The sequence below is a fragment of the Cotesia typhae genome, unplaced genomic scaffold (genome assembly GCF_013202065.1).
Source record: "Cotesia typhae breed Kobodo isofemale line unplaced genomic scaffold, CoteBio_Ctyphae scaffold_13, whole genome shotgun sequence".
Taxonomy (NCBI): Eukaryota; Metazoa; Arthropoda; class Insecta; order Hymenoptera; family Braconidae; genus Cotesia; species Cotesia typhae.
Genome location: NW_027423774.1, coordinates 295,034 through 317,124, shown reverse-complemented (window position 1 = coordinate 317,124; position 22,091 = coordinate 295,034). Strand labels below are relative to the sequence as shown.

At 32.5% G+C, this 22,091-nt stretch overlaps 1 protein-coding gene across 4 annotated transcripts in view; it reads right to left on the bottom strand.

Annotated features, from left to right (window-relative positions):
* Window positions 1-22,091, bottom strand: part of Syn1 (Syntrophin-like 1) — a 120,713-nt gene that overhangs the window by 10,188 nt on the left and 88,434 nt on the right. For all 4 annotated transcript variants that reach the window (XM_074254201.1, XM_074254202.1, XM_074254203.1 and 1 more), the window contains exon 4: window positions 6,324-6,532. In XM_074254201.1, the coding sequence (XP_074110302.1) occupies window positions 6,324-6,532 (209 nt within the window). The remainder of the gene's footprint in view (window positions 1-6,323; window positions 6,533-22,091) is intronic.

The following is a 22,091-nucleotide window of genomic DNA, read 5'->3' as shown; positions in this document are numbered from 1 at the left end:
GAATAAAATGGCACACGCAGATGTACTCTGTTCATATCTACTCCCCGAACATATATAATATTATATAGATATTAAATGTTAAGCGTGTCTATGTATCTGCGTATTTATTGTACCAGCAGATATGTGAATCTGTGAATATGTGGATATGTGATGGTGATGATTCACTCAATTCGGCTGTAAATGCCTTGATTATTTTATAATTGACTGTATTGACTTGATCCATTGTTTGTAATCAACAATTCAACATATGAATATATGTTTTATGTTATATATGAATATACATATGTGTCCGCTATTTATTTTTTTTTATTTATTATTTTTATCACCGTTTTCATTGTTTGCCTTTAATTAACTCGGCAATCAGTGTTAAAAATTTATTTACCCTGTATGGGATTTTATTTGCCAATTCGAAAAAAACTTAATTAAAATTAAAATTAAGCTTTCATCGCTGGCTTTCAAATTCAATCCAGAGACTTCATGGAGAAAATAAACTACTGAATTTTCCTCTTTGCGCAATATGAGTTTTGTTTTTAAATTAAAAAAAAAAATTTTTTTTCGCCTGAAGAATACAGAAATTCTTAAGTAAACCTTTCTTAGATTCAAATATTTTATTAATTTTGAGCAAGAGATATTTTTTTTTTTTTTTTAATTAAAATAAAAATTTCTTAACATTTATTCAAATTTGATAAATAAATTAATTAATAATTACTTGGGTGAGTAAATTAAGGGCAAGAGGAATTTTTGAGGAAAGATCGATCGGGTAAAATGGAGGTGCTTCGCGACCTCGAGTTGCCAGTCTAGCAGATCCTCGGATGGGTATCCGTGGAACCTGGATCGTGGTTTTATTCGAGTTGAATGGGTAGAACCTTTTTCAGCGTGCGCTAGTAAACTTTTGTATGATAATCTTTTTATGGAGATGGAGCAAAAAATTTCATTTTGTATCTCATTTATTAGTATTTTATTAATTTTTATATACATTGTATAGCTTAATGTTTTTTAGTTTTAAATATTAAGTAAATTTTTGAAAATTAATTTTTTAGAAAATAGGGCTTTGATTAATCGAATTAATAAGATAACTGGAATTATTTGCGATTCTAAGTCGTGTGTAAAGTTCCTAGAATTGTTAATTCTTTAAGCTGCTTTCAAAGATTCAAAATTATACCCTTAGCTGAAACTTTTGGTAATTAGTCCTTATTATTCTGCGGAAACTCCTACAATGTTATTAAGTATGAACTATAAGCTTGATGTGTGTTTAGAAGAAATTTTGATATTTAATATTTAATTATTGCTTAGAAATTTCAATGATAAGATTGAGAATTAAATAAACGAGTGTGAGTGATTAATAATAATAAATAAAATTGATTATTTACATTTATAATCGTGTGATTATTGACGCAAGTGTATTTACCGAAGTTAGGAAACCCGGATAAACGGTGTTTGAGCTGTTCCGATCGCTTCGACTATATTATATAAATTATATATATATATATATATATATATATATATATATATATATATATATATATATATATATATATATATATATATATATATATATATATATATATATATATATAATTTAATATTAGGTATAGACCTTATTCGATCCTATGTATTATAACTTTCCAATAGGTTTCGGTATTTAATATTTCATGTTATATCACGATATTAGTTATACCCTATCTAACTTATATAACTTATTATGAATTAGAATATTAAATTTCCTGACGATCCAAAAATTTAACTAATCAAATTTATTAAAAAATTAAGCTAAATCATAGGTAAAAATTTTTCGTTCTACGCTTTTATGAAAATAATAATTTTTATTTATTAAAAAAGTAATAAAAAAATATAACTTGTAATTAAGAAATTGAAATATCAATTAATATATGTAAATTAAAATGTACATTAAAGTTTCATTAAAAATGTATTAAAAATAAAAATACGTATCCGTATATTTTATATTTAAAAATAATTCATTAGTAATTTATACTCGGTAGAATACATACATCCTTGTAGAAGTAATTAAAGTGTACAAAGAACACGAGAGAAAAAGAGGAAAGTGGAGCAAATGCAATTATTTTATTTTCCTGCACTAAAAAAATAACACTTTTTTTTATTATTATTTTTATTTCGAGCTTTAGTGTTTGTTTCTATAGAATACATATTAATGTTGTTTATTTTTTTAGTTTATCTTTTTTCTATATGAATTTATAAACATTATTTTTACTTTTAACCCACTGAAAAATAATACATAAAATTATTATTTATAAAACATAAAATATTGTTTTAACATCTCAACTATAAACAAGAAAAAAATCAAACTGTTATTACCTTTTATTACAACATACTGTGAAAGTTATAATATTCTTCTTGAAATCATAAAATTATATCGCTTAATAATGACATTATAAAAAAAACTTTTTCAGTATCTAAAAGTTGTAAAGTGCTTCGACTAAAATAACATTAAAAATAATTTTTTAAATAAAAATAAGGTTGAAGAAAAACACTCTAATATATTTATAGGCAAAAAAATTATAAAATCTAAAATTTTTTTAAAATATTTTACTCTAAAAAAAAATTAAAAAATTTTCCTGGATCTCTCTCTTAGTGAAACATTAAACTGATATTTTTTATCTTTCAATTGATGGAAAAAATGAAACGGAAAAAGTGATGCTCCACAACCGCCCGAGGACGGAAAACAAAAGCAATAATAGACCCCGTGGAGAGCGGTTATTAAAAGAGCAATAAAGTATTAAATTCACCGTTAGCAATAGGAATAGCCAATAAGAAATCGATGATAAAGTGTGTTTACTCAGCTCATATTCATATTCCCATCATACATTCGGTGTTTACCGAGCATTCTCAACGGAACAAGACCAAGAAGAGAAAGTCGAAGGCTAGAGCTATATATACATATATAGATTTATTCTATCTATCCTTCTTGGCTGAAAAGATATTCAAGTAAAGCATTCGAAAAAGCCAAACTAAACTCTTCTCGACCCTTGTAACCCTCCTTTTTAAATTTACTCTTACTCGTGTTCGATCCTCCGGGTGAGCGAGCTGACTCTTCCACTTTCAGGGAGCTGGAAGCCTTTCGAAGCCTTTCGAAGCCGCCCTCAAACTCGTCAATCCATCAGCACCTAGCTGGTATGAGGTTTACTTAGCATTGCTGATGCACTATCCACTTTGTGGACCGACAGAAAGAGAGTTGCTCCTGGAGAAGAGAGATATATCCGCTAGTAGTTCACCAGACTCCAAAACCATTGGCCACATCACGGCTTACAAACGTCCAGGCTCCACCACACAAAGATTCCAATGGTAAATGGTAAAAGCAAATGTTTGATGATACCTCACAGGTACATATATATATTCTCCACATGCTCACACATCCTCGGATATTCATGCCGATCGTGGATATATGCTTAACCAACAGGCTATCCATCTAGAGGTGCACTAATTAGTTGATTATTGATACGAGCAGTTTGTCCTGATTGCAGCACACACTTTGCTATCTCATCAGCCGCCCCTTTCCCTTTCCCTTTCCCTTCCCCTTCCTAGATCAGCGAACCGAAGGGTCGAGCTGGAGCCCCTCAACGAACATTTAGTTAAGCCATTAGGTAAAAGCAATTTGTTTGCTGGAAACTTAACGGAACCCTTTCGAGGTTAAAACAACCTTTTTCCTCGATGGGCTAAATTTTCGAGTGGCCTTTTATTGAAAGCTACCTTGTGTTTATTATAATATTATTTAAATAATAATAATAATAATAATAATAATAATAATAATAATAATAATAATAATAATAATAATAATAATAATAATAAGGAAGTAGAAGTAAAAGTAAACTGTAAAGATAGTTGAAACTGCTGGTAGCAGCTTTTAAAAAGAATTGAATCAGTCAATAGCTTTTATCAGAAGCACGTACTATGGCGGAGTGGTGAACTAATGAAATGAAAATGGCACCTGACCAGCGCTACCAATATAAAGTGACCGGGTGGAGAGCCCAGTAGAGGTGACAGCTCTGCTTTGGCTTCAATCGACTGTGTGTATGCATGTACGTGTGTCTGAGTGAGCTGATGCCAGTGAACGCTTGCCAATGACTAACACACTTCTATCTCCATTCAATTTCACACTAGACGGAACATACTATCCCTGTCCCAGGTCTCTGTGTACCGATATAGTCGAGCATGATTAATGGACAGGTATTATATCTATATGCCTTTTACTATCTATCGTTTTTGATATTCCTAGGTTGGTTATGTAATATACTATCACTATAACTGTTACTGTTACTGTTACAAGTGGTATACTTTGCACTTGGTGTAAATAACTATTATTTATCGTCGTTAATAAATTCAGTTATGATAATGATATTGGTGTCAATAACAAGATTTGTTTATTCATGGAGAAAACTATCGCAACCCTTCCTATCAACGTATGAAAATTGTTCTACATTAATGGTGGAACATAGAAACTGTTGTTTATGTGTGTATGCATAAAGACCCTGCTGCCTTCTGCTGGTTGTCGGTCAATGTTTTCATAATTATAAGTTTAGATTTATATTCTCCGGGAGGGAAGTTACTTACGGCTGATGGTAATTAAAATAGGTACTTTATATTGAAATTTAAATGATAATTGGTTTTGCTTTTAAATTTAATATACTGTGTTTTAAGTTGAGAATATTTGAATTTTATTGGTGATAAAATTTTTAAATACTCTAGAAGGTAAATGAAGATTACAAATAATTATTCTTTCGAAAATGACAGTAAGTGCTGAAAATATTCTATTGGAATGTAAATTAGCAGCAAGGAATATTACAACAGAATGAAAAATAATGAAGATGAATAATGAGTAGGTGAATCGGTGCGAGGAGAGATATGCTCTGCCGGAAATGGGCTCGGAATGGCTCCGTGAGGGGCAAAAGGGGATGTACGAGGAGAAGATAGCTCTATAACTATACACCCATACACCTACCTCTACGGGGATTGTCAGGTGCAAAGCGGCGTTCATGAACGTGGTCGAGCGTGCAAGTGAATCGATAACTGATATATCAAGTGGCACCCAACCCCAGTTATTATCGTCGTCTTCGTCCTGAGTATTGATAAAGGGGCAAGGTGGTACGTGGAGCCAAAGGGATGCAAGGTTCATGTCGTTCACACATAATTGATTGGCATTTGCCCACCTGATTGCTGCCCTCTGATTCAACCCATTTGCACGTCTTACTAAGCGATAGTTAGCTCCACGTTCCACACTCTATACTCCATACTCTACACTCCATAGACCAGAGACCACAGCCCATAGATCCCTCGTCCTTGCTCCCGCTTGTCAATAAATTATTGGAAATTTCACGGCGTTATTGTTTCGATAATCACAATACCAATATTGTTACAAAAACTTAATATTTTTTTATTCTTCAACAATTATCGTAATGGTAAATTCAGTTTCATTTCATTAAAATGTCTCGTAATTGTTCGTTAATAAAAAAAAAAAAAATATTATAAGTAACAAATCTGCTCAATACCAAAGTACTCAAAGTATACAGAGATTTTTATTATCATTAATCACTGCTTTCAAATAGAACTTATTTTTTTACAATGTCGCATAAAAGTTTGGAGGAAACTAAAGTAAAAATATAAGCAGCAGTAGGGGCATTATGTATCAGTGGGAATCATAAACTTCTATAAAACTCCTGTTCTGACGACTTAAAACTTATCGCTCTTTTTTACTAATAGAAGTTTTAATCTTATTACTATTGATGTTACAAGGACTGAACAAAAAATCCTGAATGTATATCATCGTGGGAATTATAGACTTTTACAATATTTCATTTTTCTAGAGCTCAAGATGTCTTTCAAGGGCTTTGAAGCACTCAAGGTTGAAAAATTTAGTTTTTATAACTACTTATATTTTTTCTATCTCATGCTAAATAAAAAAATTAAAGTTTTCAATTGGTGTAAAAATTGGAAAGTTTGTGAGTTATTTCAAAAAAATTAATAATTAATTGATCATAAAAAAAATCCACGTTTAAAATTGATTGATAATGAAAATAATCTGCAGTAATAAATTAAGAAATAATTCGAAAAACTTAAGTCGCATTTAATCTCAGAAATGAGTGATTGGATTTATAACAACGGTTGGTGAGTTAAAAAAAAAAAAAAAAAAAAAAACATTCTTGGAGTGATTTTAACGAATGGGGTGATTGATTATCGGCAAGTTTTAATAACCCGACAGAAGGATACATTATTAATTATCAATTGTTTAAAAGTTTGAAAGTTATAATAAAGTTTGGAGTAATAAAGTAATTGACAGACGGATTTCTCACCTGAGTACAGTGACGTCTGGCCAGCCAGCCGATGTGTTGAAGATGCGGAGGATCCGGAAGCACCGAAGCGAGCCTCAGAGCTTTAAGCGTTAGCGAAGCTAAGGCCGAATGAAGGGCATTGAACCAGACATTTGCCTCAGTGGTGTCGGCTGCCCTTAGCCAGCATTCATGAACCCCGTCCGGAGAATGGAGTTCCAAAATCCTGCCCTCTGAAATTAGAGTTAACGAAATTCATATCAGTGCGAGTGGAGAATTTATTTAGCTGATCCATTTTCGAGGACGTGAGAATGTGAGTGTAGAGTTGAGTTAAATAGAGTATGCCGTAATTGTAGGAGAATAGTGAGTGAGTTATTATTAACTTTGAGTGAAGAGCTTCGGAGTTATTGACTTGACATATAACCACGGCTAATGTGCCGCGTTTTATCGTCCAACTTTAATGCTTCCGACATAAATTGAGGGAAATTAGTCACGAATGGTATACGGGATAACCTCAGGGTGTCTGTTAATAGACAGACTACTGGCGCATCTTGTGGTTAATAAATCTCACCCAAATTGCTATTGATTGACCGGAAATTTTTATTTGTATTCTATCGGATTTTTTTTTTTTTAAGCTTTAACTTTATTCAATAATATTACGATTATCTGACGACAAAGTTTTCAAAAAAATGTAATCGAATATTTAGTGAATTTTAGATTTTCTAAAGTCTAGAATCGGACAGTTATAATGAAAATCAGTAACTAATAAGAAAAAATCTAATTAAATAATCATTCAAATTTCCGACTTTAATTTTGTAGTTCATTTTAGATACCATTAAATAATTTGATAAACTCTGAAAAATTTAATTAAGTATTGATCTAAATTTCTCATTTCTATTCTCAGTTGAAAATATACTTCAAAATTTATGATGGAACTTTGAAATTTTAATTTTATCAAATTTGCGATGTCAATAATGCACAAAAAATAAATATAATCGAAAGTAATATAAGTACGAAATTAGTTTATATAGTTATTGAATATTTAATAAGTATTAATTTAAAAGGATACTAAAACATTAAATTAATTATGCATTGTCAAAAATGGATTTTTTTTTTTTTTTTAATAATTAAATAACCTCAAGCTTATTTACAAAAATTTTTGAATTAATAAAAAGTATAGAATAAATAAATAAATAGCAGCAAAACATAAACCATTTGAAAGTCTCAAAAGTTTAATTAACCGCCTTAATAAATTAATATAACATTCAATTAAAATCTAAAATTGATTAGTTTTCATTTAATATTTTATTATATTATACTATATAGTATATAAATTAAAAGGTATATTTGTATATATAGAGTACATTATAAAAGCACTATAACTTTGCCGAGTGGATGACAACTCAATTTCAAGTTGAAGCTGACGTGCTCGCGTGCACTTCAAACTTGTCGAGCGGCTTCTCTGGAGGTGTCAGAGTTGTAAAAGGGATTGAGCAAGTCAACGTTAACATTTCACAGTTCATTTCTGCTTATCTTTGAATCATTCACTTCAGCTCTATATATTCATTTCTATTTCTTCATAGAGACATTTCTTTGTGTTGTCCGCACACGAGCCAAAATTCTTGTGGCTGATATCATCAAAGCAGACTAATTGCGAGTTCGATGAATTTCACGTAATTCTACGTCAAAGCATTTGATTAAAGTTTTTTTGGGAAATACTTTATATGCAATCGTCATTAAACCTCAATCGATTCAAACTTTTATTCTTTGATTAATTAGTGAGCCGGTAATTTAGTAATATTAATTATATTTTATATTTGACCTGGCTTTACATATGTATAAAAAATCTTGTTGTTACTCATTTTACAGGAAAGAAATAATTATTATAAAATAATAGTAATAATAATAAATAGGAGCGCAATGAAAACAAGTAAAACAGGTGAGGAAGTAGGGATGTTGTACTTACGCCAAGTTAATGTCGCAGTAATCGCAGTTTAATGTAAGGCGGTATTACATTTCAAAGGGTTCGTTTAATTGCGTCAGCTCTTAGAAAGTAGATACCAAAGTTCGTTTAATTAACTAAGTAATGATGCACGTACACTGGCACAAGTTGTCGGTTGTCGGTTGTCGGTTTTGTATGGAAGAGTTTCTGAGTCTAGAACGGAATCCAAGTATATACTTCACCGGTGTGTTCCCACTTTATCTTCTTCTGTGCTTCTTATACTTATATTTTTCAGGGTATGTCTTGTCAATCTTTTCAGCTCCTGACCTGACCTGATCTTAAATACCTCTGTAAATACCTCGTGCTCAATTAAGTTGTTGAGTAGATTTAATATGCCCTTTAACGTCAAAATTACGGTAGATTATTTTTTTTTTTGGGCTTTGAATTCTTTAAGAAGAGCTTCATCTTTTTTTGATCTGGATTTTTTCTAACTAAACTTCACTATATTGAAAGGATTTATAAAAATAAATTAACTTTTAGGCTTTATTATGTTAATTACATTTATTAAGGATAAAAATGATGAAACTTTTAAAATAAAATTGCGTGATTCAAAAATAATTTCCGTTAAGCTCGTCTTAAATCAAGGTTTTTAAAATATCATATTTCTAAAAAAATAAAATAAAAGGAAAGAAATGCCGACATATAAACAATAATCCCCGTGAGACAACGCGAGAAAATTGATCAAAGAAAGATTCAAGCGTCGACTTGTGAGACTTACACAGATCCAAAATCCACCGGGAGCATATTACATAATATGTAATATATATCAGAAAGTGTGCAATTGAATGTGACTATTTCGTATCCAGGAGATCACGCGAGGTGTTTGCAACCAATATAGCAAGTCATGTGAACATTTTGACGCTCCAGGCGTATAGAACTCGCGACGTGACATCTCCCTACTCCAAATTTCCATTTTAAGTTTTCAATATCTCTAGACACGAATAAGATGATAGTACTTTCACAACAAAAGAAATCCATTGATTCGACGGCTTTTAATTTTCTCTTTAGTCTTTTATTTTTCGCATTACTTTTGTCCGAAAATGCACACACCAAAGTACTAACACCGGTTTCCGCTCATTTTCCTAATGAAAGTAGCAATAGTTTATATCGTATGGAAGAGTAGAGAGTAGTACCACAAAACGCACTTGCGGCCACATCTTTATTTATTTCAATGCACAGCAGCAACTTCCGTTCCCAGGCGAACTTTTTTCCCTTTTCGAGAACATAAAGAGTAGGCAACGATTTTAAAACTTTTTACTTTTTACTCTTTATTTTTTATTTTTATTTTTATGTTTATTTTTTTTCAGGCATTTGCCTCTTGTGTAAACAGGAAATTTTTCTGTCTTTATTATCCTTTAGACACCCGCGATACTGTATTACTACTTTTAGTTTGGTACTTTAATTCTGGCACCGAACTTCATTCTTTTGTGTCCTCGACCCCCTCAACTTCAACCTCAATCCCTTCCTTCCCTATTAAAGCTCCCTTATTATATATACTACATACATATATACATCGTGCGTTTATAAAAAATATAAATGTATAGAGGAATATCTGCATGTTGCTTCCGGATATTCTCACTATTTTTTATCTATCTTTTTTCTTTAAAATTTTTCACGTAATTATTTCTAGCCACGATTGTCATGCAAATTTTTACTTGTGACTGTTGTTACTATCATACTTTTTGTCTAAGTTTTAAAAACATCCCTTGAACTTGGGCTTTTACTCATTCCTCATCCTCGTCCCATCAGTCATAGCTTTTTGTGCTTTCTTGCTTTTATATTTTGTTGTTTTGACTTGGGTATATTTTTTGTCAAATGACAAAAATTAGTAACAATTTCAAGCTGCAGTCAGAGTCAATAACCTTAAAATCTTTGACTCTCATGAATAATCAAATCCCTCGAGAATAAAAAAAAGTTCACTCGAGCTTTTCTATAATACCAAAGTTCATCAACAAATGACCGTTAGTTTTAAAGTAAAAAGTCATTAAAAAGGGCAAGTGGTAAGATCTGGCCCTGACAATAATGTCTAGCATTATGGCTCAATAAAAACAGACCCGATGGATTGAAATGAAATGACAAGAGTAAAAGTCACACAATACAGTCATTAAAACGTGTCATGCCTCTGTACTAGTGATTTAACGATTTGTATTGTATTAAAAGCCCCATAAATAATGTACACGACACTCTGCCAACAGATCAGCTGACTGATAGAATCTCGGTAATCACCAGTCGGTAAAAAAGTGGCAAGATATCGATCTGGTTGTAGAACGCCGACGCAGAGGGCAATAATGAGATGATCCGAATCGAAATCACTTAGCATTGACAGTAAAATGGAATCGACAACAGAATGGAGTAAATTAAATAAATATAAGTAAATAAACCCGACACCTGGTTTATCCAACAATTTATATAAATATATTTACTTTTTTTTTTTTTTTTTAGACTTCCAGACATGCAGCAGTGACATTAATGTCTCTGTCGACAATGAAACCGATTTACAGGGCCGAGACACGCAAATCACGTACCATCCTGGCACGCTCCTGCTTAACATTTTTTTTCTCGCTTTATCTTTGGTTTTAATTCCATCCGGAGATAAGGGTGAGTGTGAAGATCCTATTACTGAAAATAGAGTAGTCATTTTTTTTTTTTTTTTATTTTTTAGCTTTATAATTAAATTAATAATAGAAAGGAGGTTTTTTGGTGAAAATAATATAAAATTCACTGGGAAATTCGGAAGCATAAGGCACTTTTGAAATATTTTAAGTAGCTTTTAAGTTTTGTTCACTTAATTATTCACTGTTTGTCAAGTCAAATGCTAGCTACGTGGGATAACACGTGTTCGGAACAAGCACCATCAGTTTTTTCCAGCCACACTGTTCCAGCACGTATGTTAACCTAATACTAAGTTTCTATCCCGTCGTGGAGATAAAGAAGGAGAAAGAGGAAGGAGAAGATTATGTCCTGGGGACACGCTCATCTCTGGGGTAAGGATCACGGAAGGCACCCTTTTGACAGCCACTATGATATTCTCCAGAGATCCAGAGCGCTGTATACATCAATTATTCAACTAAATCAATTATTTATTGTGAGTAATTATTAATAACCGCTTTCATGGACTCAGTTTAGCTTAGCTAAGAAGATTATTTATTTTTTTAACTTTTATTTGATTATTTTTGAGCTTTGAAGATAGCCCAGAGTTTCGAGGATCAATTATAAGAATTAATTTTAACTAATTGGAAAAATAACCATTTTTCGAGCGTGAAGAAAAATTTTTATCCCCAATTTACAGTCGGATTTTCCATTTCAATTTTATTTAAAAATATTCAGTTCGTAAACTAAACTCACTTTATACTGACAGAAAAGGAACTTTTGTTCTTCCGTATATTTATTTCGAAACCCCTCTCAATAAAATTGTAAAAATACTCGAGGATTTTTTTCTCTCCTGGATTTATCAAATAAATTTCTCCCCTTCCAACCTTTGAACCAAGTAAACCGTATCATTAATAATTTACGCGAACATTTCCCCGCGTAAAATACTCCAACATGTATTACAATTAAATCTGATTTATTATTTACACCAACTAAATATTTAATTATCCACATTTAAATACCCCCTATCTATATATAGTATTTATATTATACATAAAATATTTATACAAATCGTTTTTTTTTATATTTTTATTCAACATAAAGCCTTTTTGCTAAAATATGAGCCGATCAAATTATGCAACCAACATTTGAACGAATTTACATTTAAATTAAATATATTAGTTAAATTTCACGAGCTCCCTTGTATTTTCAAAAATATTTCATATAAATAGGAACTTTACAGTCAAGCAATAAATAATTTACTGGATAAATATAATATTTTTTTTTTTTTGTTCAATTCAAAATATATTTGATTTAAGCAGCTTAACGTTTTTGAAAAAAATATTTCAAGTCATAACTCTACACATAGATCATCATTATTCTCAATAAAAAAATTATCTAGCACACTAATGAAAAATGAAAAATGAAAAATGAAAAAAAAAAAAAAAAAAAAAAAGTTACAGAAGTATGTATGGATTTATATCAATCTGTTTTATTTCTGAATGGACATCTCGCGATGGCATCATAAGCTCAAAAGAATTTATGAGGTTGTCCATGAGCTGTCGAGACACCATTGGTACAAGATATTTCGAAAAACATGAGTGGAAATCTTGTTTGAATTGGAGATGTCTGGATTTAGCAGCCCCACCCCCATGCCGGTAGGTTAGCAACGAGGGAGGAATGTACGTCGATGCGATACGAGGAATAGACAGAACTTAGATACCGTATAAGCAGCTTTCGGCACTATTATATATATAAATTCTGAGACAGACTCAGAAAAGCTGGAGCGGGCTCCTATCCGTTAACCGCAAACCTTTCTGCGTCTTAAAAAGTTACGACGTGACCCTTTTACCAAACTTTTACGAAATCCCAAAATATTTTATTTTTTTCCTTTTGAGTTTTCTATTTCGACAATTCACTTCGTTCTTTGGTTGCACATTGCTGTTTGGTTAATCTTCGGGCTTTAAATCGCGGCGAAGTATGTTATAAAATTCCTGGAAATCCTCTTTTCCGTACCAAAATTTTCCCCTATTTGCTCTGAAGGATTCCTCTGGATTTATTTATAGTTTTTTTAGAGTTTCAGGGATAAAAATAGTTATTTTATCCAGAATAAATCTTATAATCTGGTATACTATATATACATTCGCGATCTTCGTTATATAGATGATGTTTGACATGTAGAAAATAAAATGTTGATGATGTTCTAATTGTATAAAATTGGTAATCCCCGACTACGGGAACGTGAAGAGTTTTTTTTACTCCAAGTGTCATTTTTAATAAGATTCAGCTGTTGCAAGAGGTAATATTTTAATAGTAATACAGCGTCAATTTTATTTTTATTTACGATAATGAGTATTTTTGTATTTTACAAAGGATAAAAAAAAAAAAAAAAAAAAAAAAAAAAAAAAAAAAAAACTGTTTAATTATTTTGAGTAGTATCTAAAAATAATTCGACAAGTTAAAGCTTTTTATATTTCTCCAAAATGACTGATTGTTAATTATTGATAACTATCTTATTCATTTCACAAATTCTGATGTAGACAGAATTGAAATGCATTTGACAGATGTTTAAGTTTATGAAACATTGAACTGTGTTAAAATTTTATCGCATTGAAAATAGTACTATCAAATATAAACTTCATCCATGAAAGAAAGATTAAGCTGTGAATTTTTTATCGATGAGTTAATATTTATGTGGAAAATTTTATTCCTGTCGTTACTTTTCTAGGAGAAGAAGGGTGTTGATAGTAACTATATTTAAAAATTAAAAAAATTATTTTTTAATTTCAGCTTGATGGGTAAAATATGGATAATCAAACAACAATTTCCTAATGAATAGGATACTGACAGATCAAAGGCCCAAAGGGTATGCAAGAGGCCTTTCCTTCAATGATAAAAGAAGCTTTAAGAACAATAGGGCCTGGTCGTGTTTATGCAAATGGGCATATAGCGCCATGAGACACCCAGTAGCAGTATCCAAATGTCTCGTAGCTCATGTTTGCTCCTTGATAACGCTTGCAAATCGCATTAGAGATGCCCCCCCCCCCGGACCTAGATGCCTGGAATAGTGAGCGCGATGCATGCATAGATGTATAATAGTTGTATCAAGGCCACTGGTAGCATCAACATCCAACATAGAGTTTCTTGTGAGGAGATCAAGGACCAGAAGCAAGAGATGGGGAGAGGATCAGGCTCGAAATCTACAAAGCTGGCAACATCCACACGACATGCTTACCTCTAATTTAATGTGACGCGAGCTCCTGAGATCATCACGGCTCCACTCACTCGCCATGTCACCTCTCCCTTGATCTCACGCCGAAAACTTGAATCTTTATTCTGACACCTGATTTATCTCTTTACGAAACACGTTACATCTCCCCAGTCACGCCCAACGCCTCCTCTTTCTAAGCTTTTCGCCGTCCCGGTGTCTCGTATAATCACCTTTGATGTTAACAAGGATTTGTAGCGTGCCGAGGTACATCAGACTGAATCCTCTAAAGGGGATTAGACGGCGAGAAGGTACATTTGAATTCACTAAAAAATAACACCAGGATTTCAAGATTCAGCTTTGACTTTTTTTGATTTTTTGATTTTATATTTCCGGCTTTGATGGTGAAGTCGCTCTGAAAAAAGTTTAATATTTGGGCAAATATTGTTTAAGGACGTCTTTGAGAGTTTTTTGGTGAAGTGGCAAGCGCTAACGAGCTGCTGTCTAGGGATAAGACGAGAATGTGGAATGCAAGAGAATGTGGAATGATTAAAGACACCAGTTAATTCCCTCTTCCATCGGTTTTCATTCTGAGAGCTGCTCGTGTGCTAAAGGATTAGTTTTATGCCTCCATTAGTCCTCAGGAACCGCAAAAACTTGTCTGATTTAATGGGCTATTCTACTTATTACTATTTAATTATATTTGTTTGCTAACATTTATAGTCTGATGTCATTTTCTCGTTAACTCGAGCCTCGTGGGAAATTTCTTTTCTTTTTTTATTGAACGGCTGTTTTTTATACATCGGTAAAAGAACTTGGCAAGTGTTGTGAAATTTATTAATTTAGTAGTAAATATTTTTAAGACCGAATTAGTAACTATCAAATGAAGTATTTTACTGTGATAGGAATTACTAAAAAAAAAAATTATCTTCTATAAAATCTCAGCGGTATGTAAATTCACTGGTCAGAAAAGAAATGTTTTGCCTAAAGTGCACTTTATGAAGCCAGAGCAAAAGGTCGAAAAAACAAGAGTTTAAAATGAAATTTTAATTTCCATGGTAGTTGGAATCGCCGGAGCCGGAGCCGGAGCCGTAGCCGGACCAGCTGGTAATTAATTTGAGTGCGTTGTAAGGTCGTAAAGTATCGAGTGGTTGATGTCAGCTTAGCCGTAGCAGTTTTGCTGATTTGAACGCGTGTGGGAAGAACAAACGAAAGAAAAACAGACGCGAGATAACCAAGTATGGAGTAAAATAAAAGTAGGACAGCGCAAATTTGTAGAATCATCAAAAGGAATTATTGTGTAACAAGGGATGCAGAGCTTCTACTCCGGAGATATTAAAACGGCTCTCGACGTATTTTCTCTACTCAGAAATTCGTTCCTTCCATTATACTTCTCCAGCTACTAAATCTGATGCTCGACATTTAACTCCAGCCCTTATTCTGTTCTGTCCCACGTAATAACGAGGTTAAAAACAAAATCTGTCCTGTTATGTTTAGTTGTCTAGCAATTCCTGCCATTTGAGGTCTGATAATTGAAGACTCTCAGTTTATATCTAATCCCACTTGCTCTAAAACTCCCATTATCTGAATTTTCCTAGGATATTCTGTCCTGTATGCTGTGCATTCACATCTGTAGACAATAATTATCTTGACATTTCAAATTGTACTTATACCTTTCCTTTTCATTCTCCTGATGGTTTTCTCGTCGCCCTAATTCATGTGAAACTTTTATAATTATAATTATATTTTCCGCAATGCAATTACTTTTGTCATTAGTTTTCATTTAATAGCGTATTCATTTTCCCTGTGTTCATACAGCTCTTTCTAATTAATAAAATTCTTTTCATAATTATGTTAAATCCTCGCTTCGTGAAACATTGATTTTTCAATTATTCTTTTTTTTTTTTTTTTTCCCTCAATTGGGACATTATAATATTTAATTATATTATTGGAAATTCTGTTGAACTTTCCATGATTTTTTAGTTTTATGATTTTAAATATATTGTAAAAAAAAAATTTTTATCCTTGAATAAAATACTTTTATTTTTTTGCGACAAACTGAAAATAGTACTCGACGCCCAACCAAATTCTACTGAATCAAATTACAGCATAGTTAACTAATTATTTGGTTACACCAAATTCCAATTGATAAAACTAAACCGCGCATTAATTAGATCCTTTACAGCAAAACCCGCATCGAATTCCCAAATATCCACAATACATATAGAAACAAATGTAAAAAGTTTTTGTTCATAAAAAATCCAAAATTTTCTGTCACTCTGCTTAACAAAAACCCAAACCACCGTCCATTATTGAAAGTGTTGAAATTCACCACTCCCCTTGTATGGGAATTTTTAAAAATCTCCAGCTTCGCGGAAACATTTCACTGTTAAATAATATATTAAAGAGCACATAGGCAAACGGAAAAGTGTTCTATGGGTAATATTGACTTCCTAATAGATGTCAGCAGAAGAGATTTTGACCACAAAGTATTCCGCAAACAGGAAACAGGCATTATTATAGTAGGTTTCAACTAGGACACAATTGCACACTCCAATAGGTTTCGCATTCATCCACATACATTCCATTGGTTTTGCGTTTCACGGAAAACTCAACCCATTCCACGTCGCGCCACTATATATTCCCTTTCCACGATCTCCTCCTTCCCGCCCCGTCTGTTGTATTCATGACGCAAGTGTACACCTACTTTCTACAGGATTCACTTGCATTTATGTGACGCCGGCAACCGTAAATATACAATTGTCCAGAGGACGTATATGAGCTATAGCACAAATATATACTTGGTTAGGCAGTTCAGAGTCTATATATATATATATATATATATATATATATATATATATATATATATATATATATATATATATATATATATATATATATATATATATATATATATATATATATATATATATATATATATATATATGAAGGGGGCAGTACAATATAGTATAGAGCGGTCAGGAGAAAATTTAAAGGGTGGACAAAGAGAGAGGGAGAAAATATAGGGTGCACTGGGAGAGAGAAACGAATTTATACGCGAATACGGAGTCAATTCAATCAATTGGCCTGGAACTGCACAGTACCTGGTGTACTGCAAACCTATTTGCATTTATTGTCGGCCCTGCTCATCGCAATCCACCCGACCGAACGGAAATTAATGTGTTAGACTTGTAATTACTAATTAAAAATGTTATATCGCTGTAAAAACATTTTATTTTAGCGAATTGTTGGTTTTTATGCTTAATTAATTCAATTTGAATATTTTTTATTTTTGGAAATGGAAAAAAATTTACTAGTGAATTACTGAAAAATTACCAGTTGGTATTTTTAATATTAAAAAAGTTAAAAATAATTATCATAAATATTTTCAGCGTGAATATGTTTGTTGAAAAAAAAATAAAAAAATTTTAATGAGTATGCGAAACAATAGTCTAGACATTCCGGTGGTTTACCAGGGTTCATTTTCGATAAATCATTTCCGTTCGATTTTCGACGACTGTGGATGTTGTAGAAGGGGTATCGGGAATGGATGTCTCGCTAGAATTTTCTTTATTCTTGTCTCTTTTGTTCGATAAGTCACATTCATACTCACGTATATACATGTATAGAAATATCTATGGGGGAAGGTAAGGGAAAATTCTCGAAGCGATTTACTTTCGGCATTGCGAAACAGGAACGATGAGGAAGACCACGTAATCGGATCGGAAAGCACTTTTTGACTATACCTATATGGAAGAAAAAAATACAGAGCCAATAAGTTGAATGGCGATCGAAAACGATCTGTAGTTGATTGGTTCCTGCCGATTTAACCCGTTGACTCGTCTTGTCACTCGTAAAATGGCTTCCTCCAACCGATAAATTTTACATCAGTTGAATCTATCTTTTCTAAAATAATTTTCTCATATGACCAAATCAGACATTTAACAACAGATAAAATTCTTAAAAGCAATTAAAAAAATTTTTATTGAAATTATTTCAACACTGGCAGCGTCTTGAAAATTCTAGATAAAAATTTTTGACGAGATTTCAATAATTGTCTACGTTTAATCAAATGTATTTCAATTTTCATCGTTTAAATTAGAAAAAAAAAGAAAATATAATTGACCAAGTGATTGGTGGTCTTGTTGCAATCCAAGTATGATTCGGTATGATTCAGTATTTAAAAAATGGAGGTTGTTCCGGAAAAGTGAATCGCAAACTCAGCCGACATGCTCAGCCTGTTTCGAAACGATCTTTCGCCCCGGGGGTTGGCTTCATCACGAAACGGATTGAAATCATCGAGGCGTAAGCTGCTCGAACCTCCAACAAACGCACACGTACCTACAAATAACTTTAAACTCGATGAATTCATTCTCTACACCTCTTCTATCCTCTACCCTCTAGTAGATCTGTAGTATGGTGCTGTATCCCACAACGCACACCAATTCGCGTTCAACTCAATAAAGAAGTGTGAGTGAGCGCAGAAGAGAGACAGAAGGGAACGAGATTGGTGGTGTGAATGAAAATATGAAGCCGTGGCCCGGAGTAAATTGCTCTTGTTCTTTATCGTTCTCTCTTTATCTGGCTCTCGAAATCACTCGAAAATGGAAAACACTCGACCGACAGAAAATCGAGATAGAGAATTCGGTAAAAACAAAAAGCTCATCTTTTAAAAAAAAAACTTTCGGCAAGACCACGTGAGTCTCAACTGAATAGTCAAAGCTTTAGTTTTACTTTTAAAATTCATCAGCTTTCGACATTTTTAACTAAACTCTCGAAAAATAAAAATATTCGAAAACTTCGTTATGAAAATATCGAAGGTAAAAAGTTTTATGTAGCTCCGGGATTTTTATATGAAAAATTAATCACGCTTTTATTATTTCCATGTCTCTAAAACCCAAACTTCTTTTTTTACTATTACTTCCACAGAGTCGGTTTATAATTTTTTGAATTGTGCATAAAATTTCCTGAAGAATGAGTACCCACGGGTATTTATCACATATGTAAGGTCTGAGATAACATATGTGGCATATATAACACATATGATAAGAGATTTTTGAACACAGACTTTTTGAAATAAACAGGATAAAAAATTTACTACTCTAGCTGAAGAAAAAAATGGTCAATTCCTAAGAAGAACATGTTTGATCTTAAAGTGATGTAGAATAAATAGCAATGGAAAGGGCGGCTCGATTCCCTCGACCGAGCTAATTTGTCCGAGGCCGAATGCCGAGACACATTTACTGTCCACGTAGCCAGCCGTTCTTCTCTGTACGTCTGACAAAATTCGCGCTCTATCACTAGGGCCTTCGCTCACTCAGCGTCACTGCTGTCAACTTCTGTCACTCCTGTTTGATGATAAACTTTTAATCTTTGCTAATTCGGTTGTCTTCTCGTTTATCAATGGTCAATCGTTGGCTTCTTCGATCAATCCTTGCTCTTTATTTTTTTTCTTTCCTGTCTCAAGACTTGTTTTATAGGAAATTTGTTGGTTCCATTAGAGAAGTTATTGATTTAATTTTATTTATGATCGAAATTTTTTACCAATAAAATTTATTAATAGTTAAAAAACAGTAACTTATATTAACTGTGAATAAATTTTTTTATCATTGTAAAAAAAAAAAAAAAATAAAGTGTAATGGTTCGTATTTTAAAATTGGCAACAACAAAAAAAAAAAAATTTCCCATTTTTCTCGGTGTAATAAATAAAGAATTATTCAAAATGATTATTATGAAATTCAGCAATCGAACTTGCGGAAATTGAAAATGTAAAAAAAAAAGGTCCATATAAATATATTTATATATAAATATGAATAGAATAATAGGCGTCTGGTGATAGAGAGCGATTTAGTAGCAATTTCCCGACGTTCTAGTTCTCGATTTTGAATTGAATTGACAACCACCAGGATCTCCTCCCCCAACACGACATTCATACATTAATACATTCATAGATCCATACATCGAACTATCAGCGTCTATCCGGCAAACACGATGCCAACAGACACATAGACACATGGATATACATATTCTCATGTCACATGTGTGGCCAGGAGATATGATAGTAACGCATACGCGGATATGAAATGTGGCTAGGAGGATTGGAGGATTGGTTGTAGCTTATAGTTTGTATTATAGTTGGATAGAGAGCTTCAATTAGATTTCAATCGGCTGGCATTGAACATACCGCGTTATGTGTAACATAACAACCTTTGCCGGACTGCCGCGGGCACTCAAATTATAACAAGATTTAACCCATAAAGCTACGTCATTTCAACTTCGAATAACTCCGGCCCTGCATGTGCATACAAATTCTCGCTAGACATTTACACTTCATCAACATACGTTACAGTCCTTCACTGTAAGCTCTAGCTTTGTATCCGTGCAAAACAGTATTTATCCTTTCCAGATTGGAAAACTTTTTTGATATGGTCATATATGTCCATATTTAATTTTTTAGATTTCAAATAAGAATTAATAGTAAAAATGATAAAAAAAAAAAAAAAAATATTACAACTCTAAACCGTTTGAGGTTTATCTTTTCTTACTTTTTTATACTCATGAAATACAATTATTATAAGAACGGTCATTGTTTCTATTATCATTATCATTATTTTTTAACTTTGTTCAACGAAGAAAATTTTCCGTAGTTCCGACGGCGTTTCCACTTACCAGTTTCTACTTAGCTCGGTAATTTTCGCCAGGAACTTTCGATCTCCGAAGCCACCGAAACTTTTTTTATTACCCCCAAACTAATCATACTCCACATGCTATTTAGAGCTCTATTTACTTTCATTATCCCCATGTGCCGTTTTAACGCCCGGGTTATAGTCTTTTTTTTTTTTTTTTTTTTTTTTTTTTTTTTTTTCTGGCGAGGGCTTTCAGCCTTCACCCTCACGGTAATGACATTACTCTGTGTATATAAATAAATATATACGTCTATATACTACTTGGACAACTTTTTATTAAATAACTAAAGCCTACCCTTCAGGAGTTCATTGAAAACAAAAGAAAAACAAAATTGAAATTTAACAATAATTAATATTTATTTTTCTTAATCTTAATTTTTTAAAGAACAAAAGTTATACGCCATTTTCAATATAGCGATGCTCATCTCTCTAACTAATGATTTTAAGATTTGTTTCAGAAAAATATTTTTTAGAGTATCTTAAGTCTTGGGTATCTTGTTAACAATATTTTACTGTAAAAATCGGATCGGAATCACAAACTTCCTATTTTTTAAATCAAGAAATAGAAAATAGAATTTTCCATCTAAATTTGCTACCTCTTTCAATCATAAATTCATCTGAAAAAGTTAAAAATTCAGAAAGCTCGTGATTCGCATTTTTGTTGGGACAATTTCAACAGTGCACGTTGACGTGGACCAGTAATCCATTTTTCGTTCGATACACAACTCAGCTTGACAGATATTCCAGTGGAAATCTCGATGTGGAGTGTATAGTGTATACTCCACAATATTTCCACGGGCAATAACAATATTTCCAACAATAACTCGAGATATCAAAGAAATCAACGCTACGTTGATTCAACTTCACTTGTAGTGTACACGGGAATTGCCAATTGTGTTCATTTCAATGGCATACCTCGTCACTGTCATATTCTTTTCTCTTACATTACATCCTTTTTCTTCTCCTATCCATTTTCCTTTAATTTCCGACTTTCACGATGCCTCACTCGTAGTGTATATCTGAAATTATATCTGGAGGTAATCTGGTTCCACCATTACCTTGATACTTCTGCACATTCTTGATAATCCTGGCGAACTGAGCAAGCTAGTTGGAGTTCAAAGCTTCAAGCTGGTTTCGAAGAGTGCAGTGCATCAGACACTCACCAAGCAAAACAAAAGTAGACGCAGACGTTCACGTTGATGACAGAAGATACCTACTACCTACTACCTACTACCTACCTACATACGCTTTTATTCTCCATCTTTATCGTTATTTTTATCTCCTCCATTTTAGTTTTTTTTCTACAT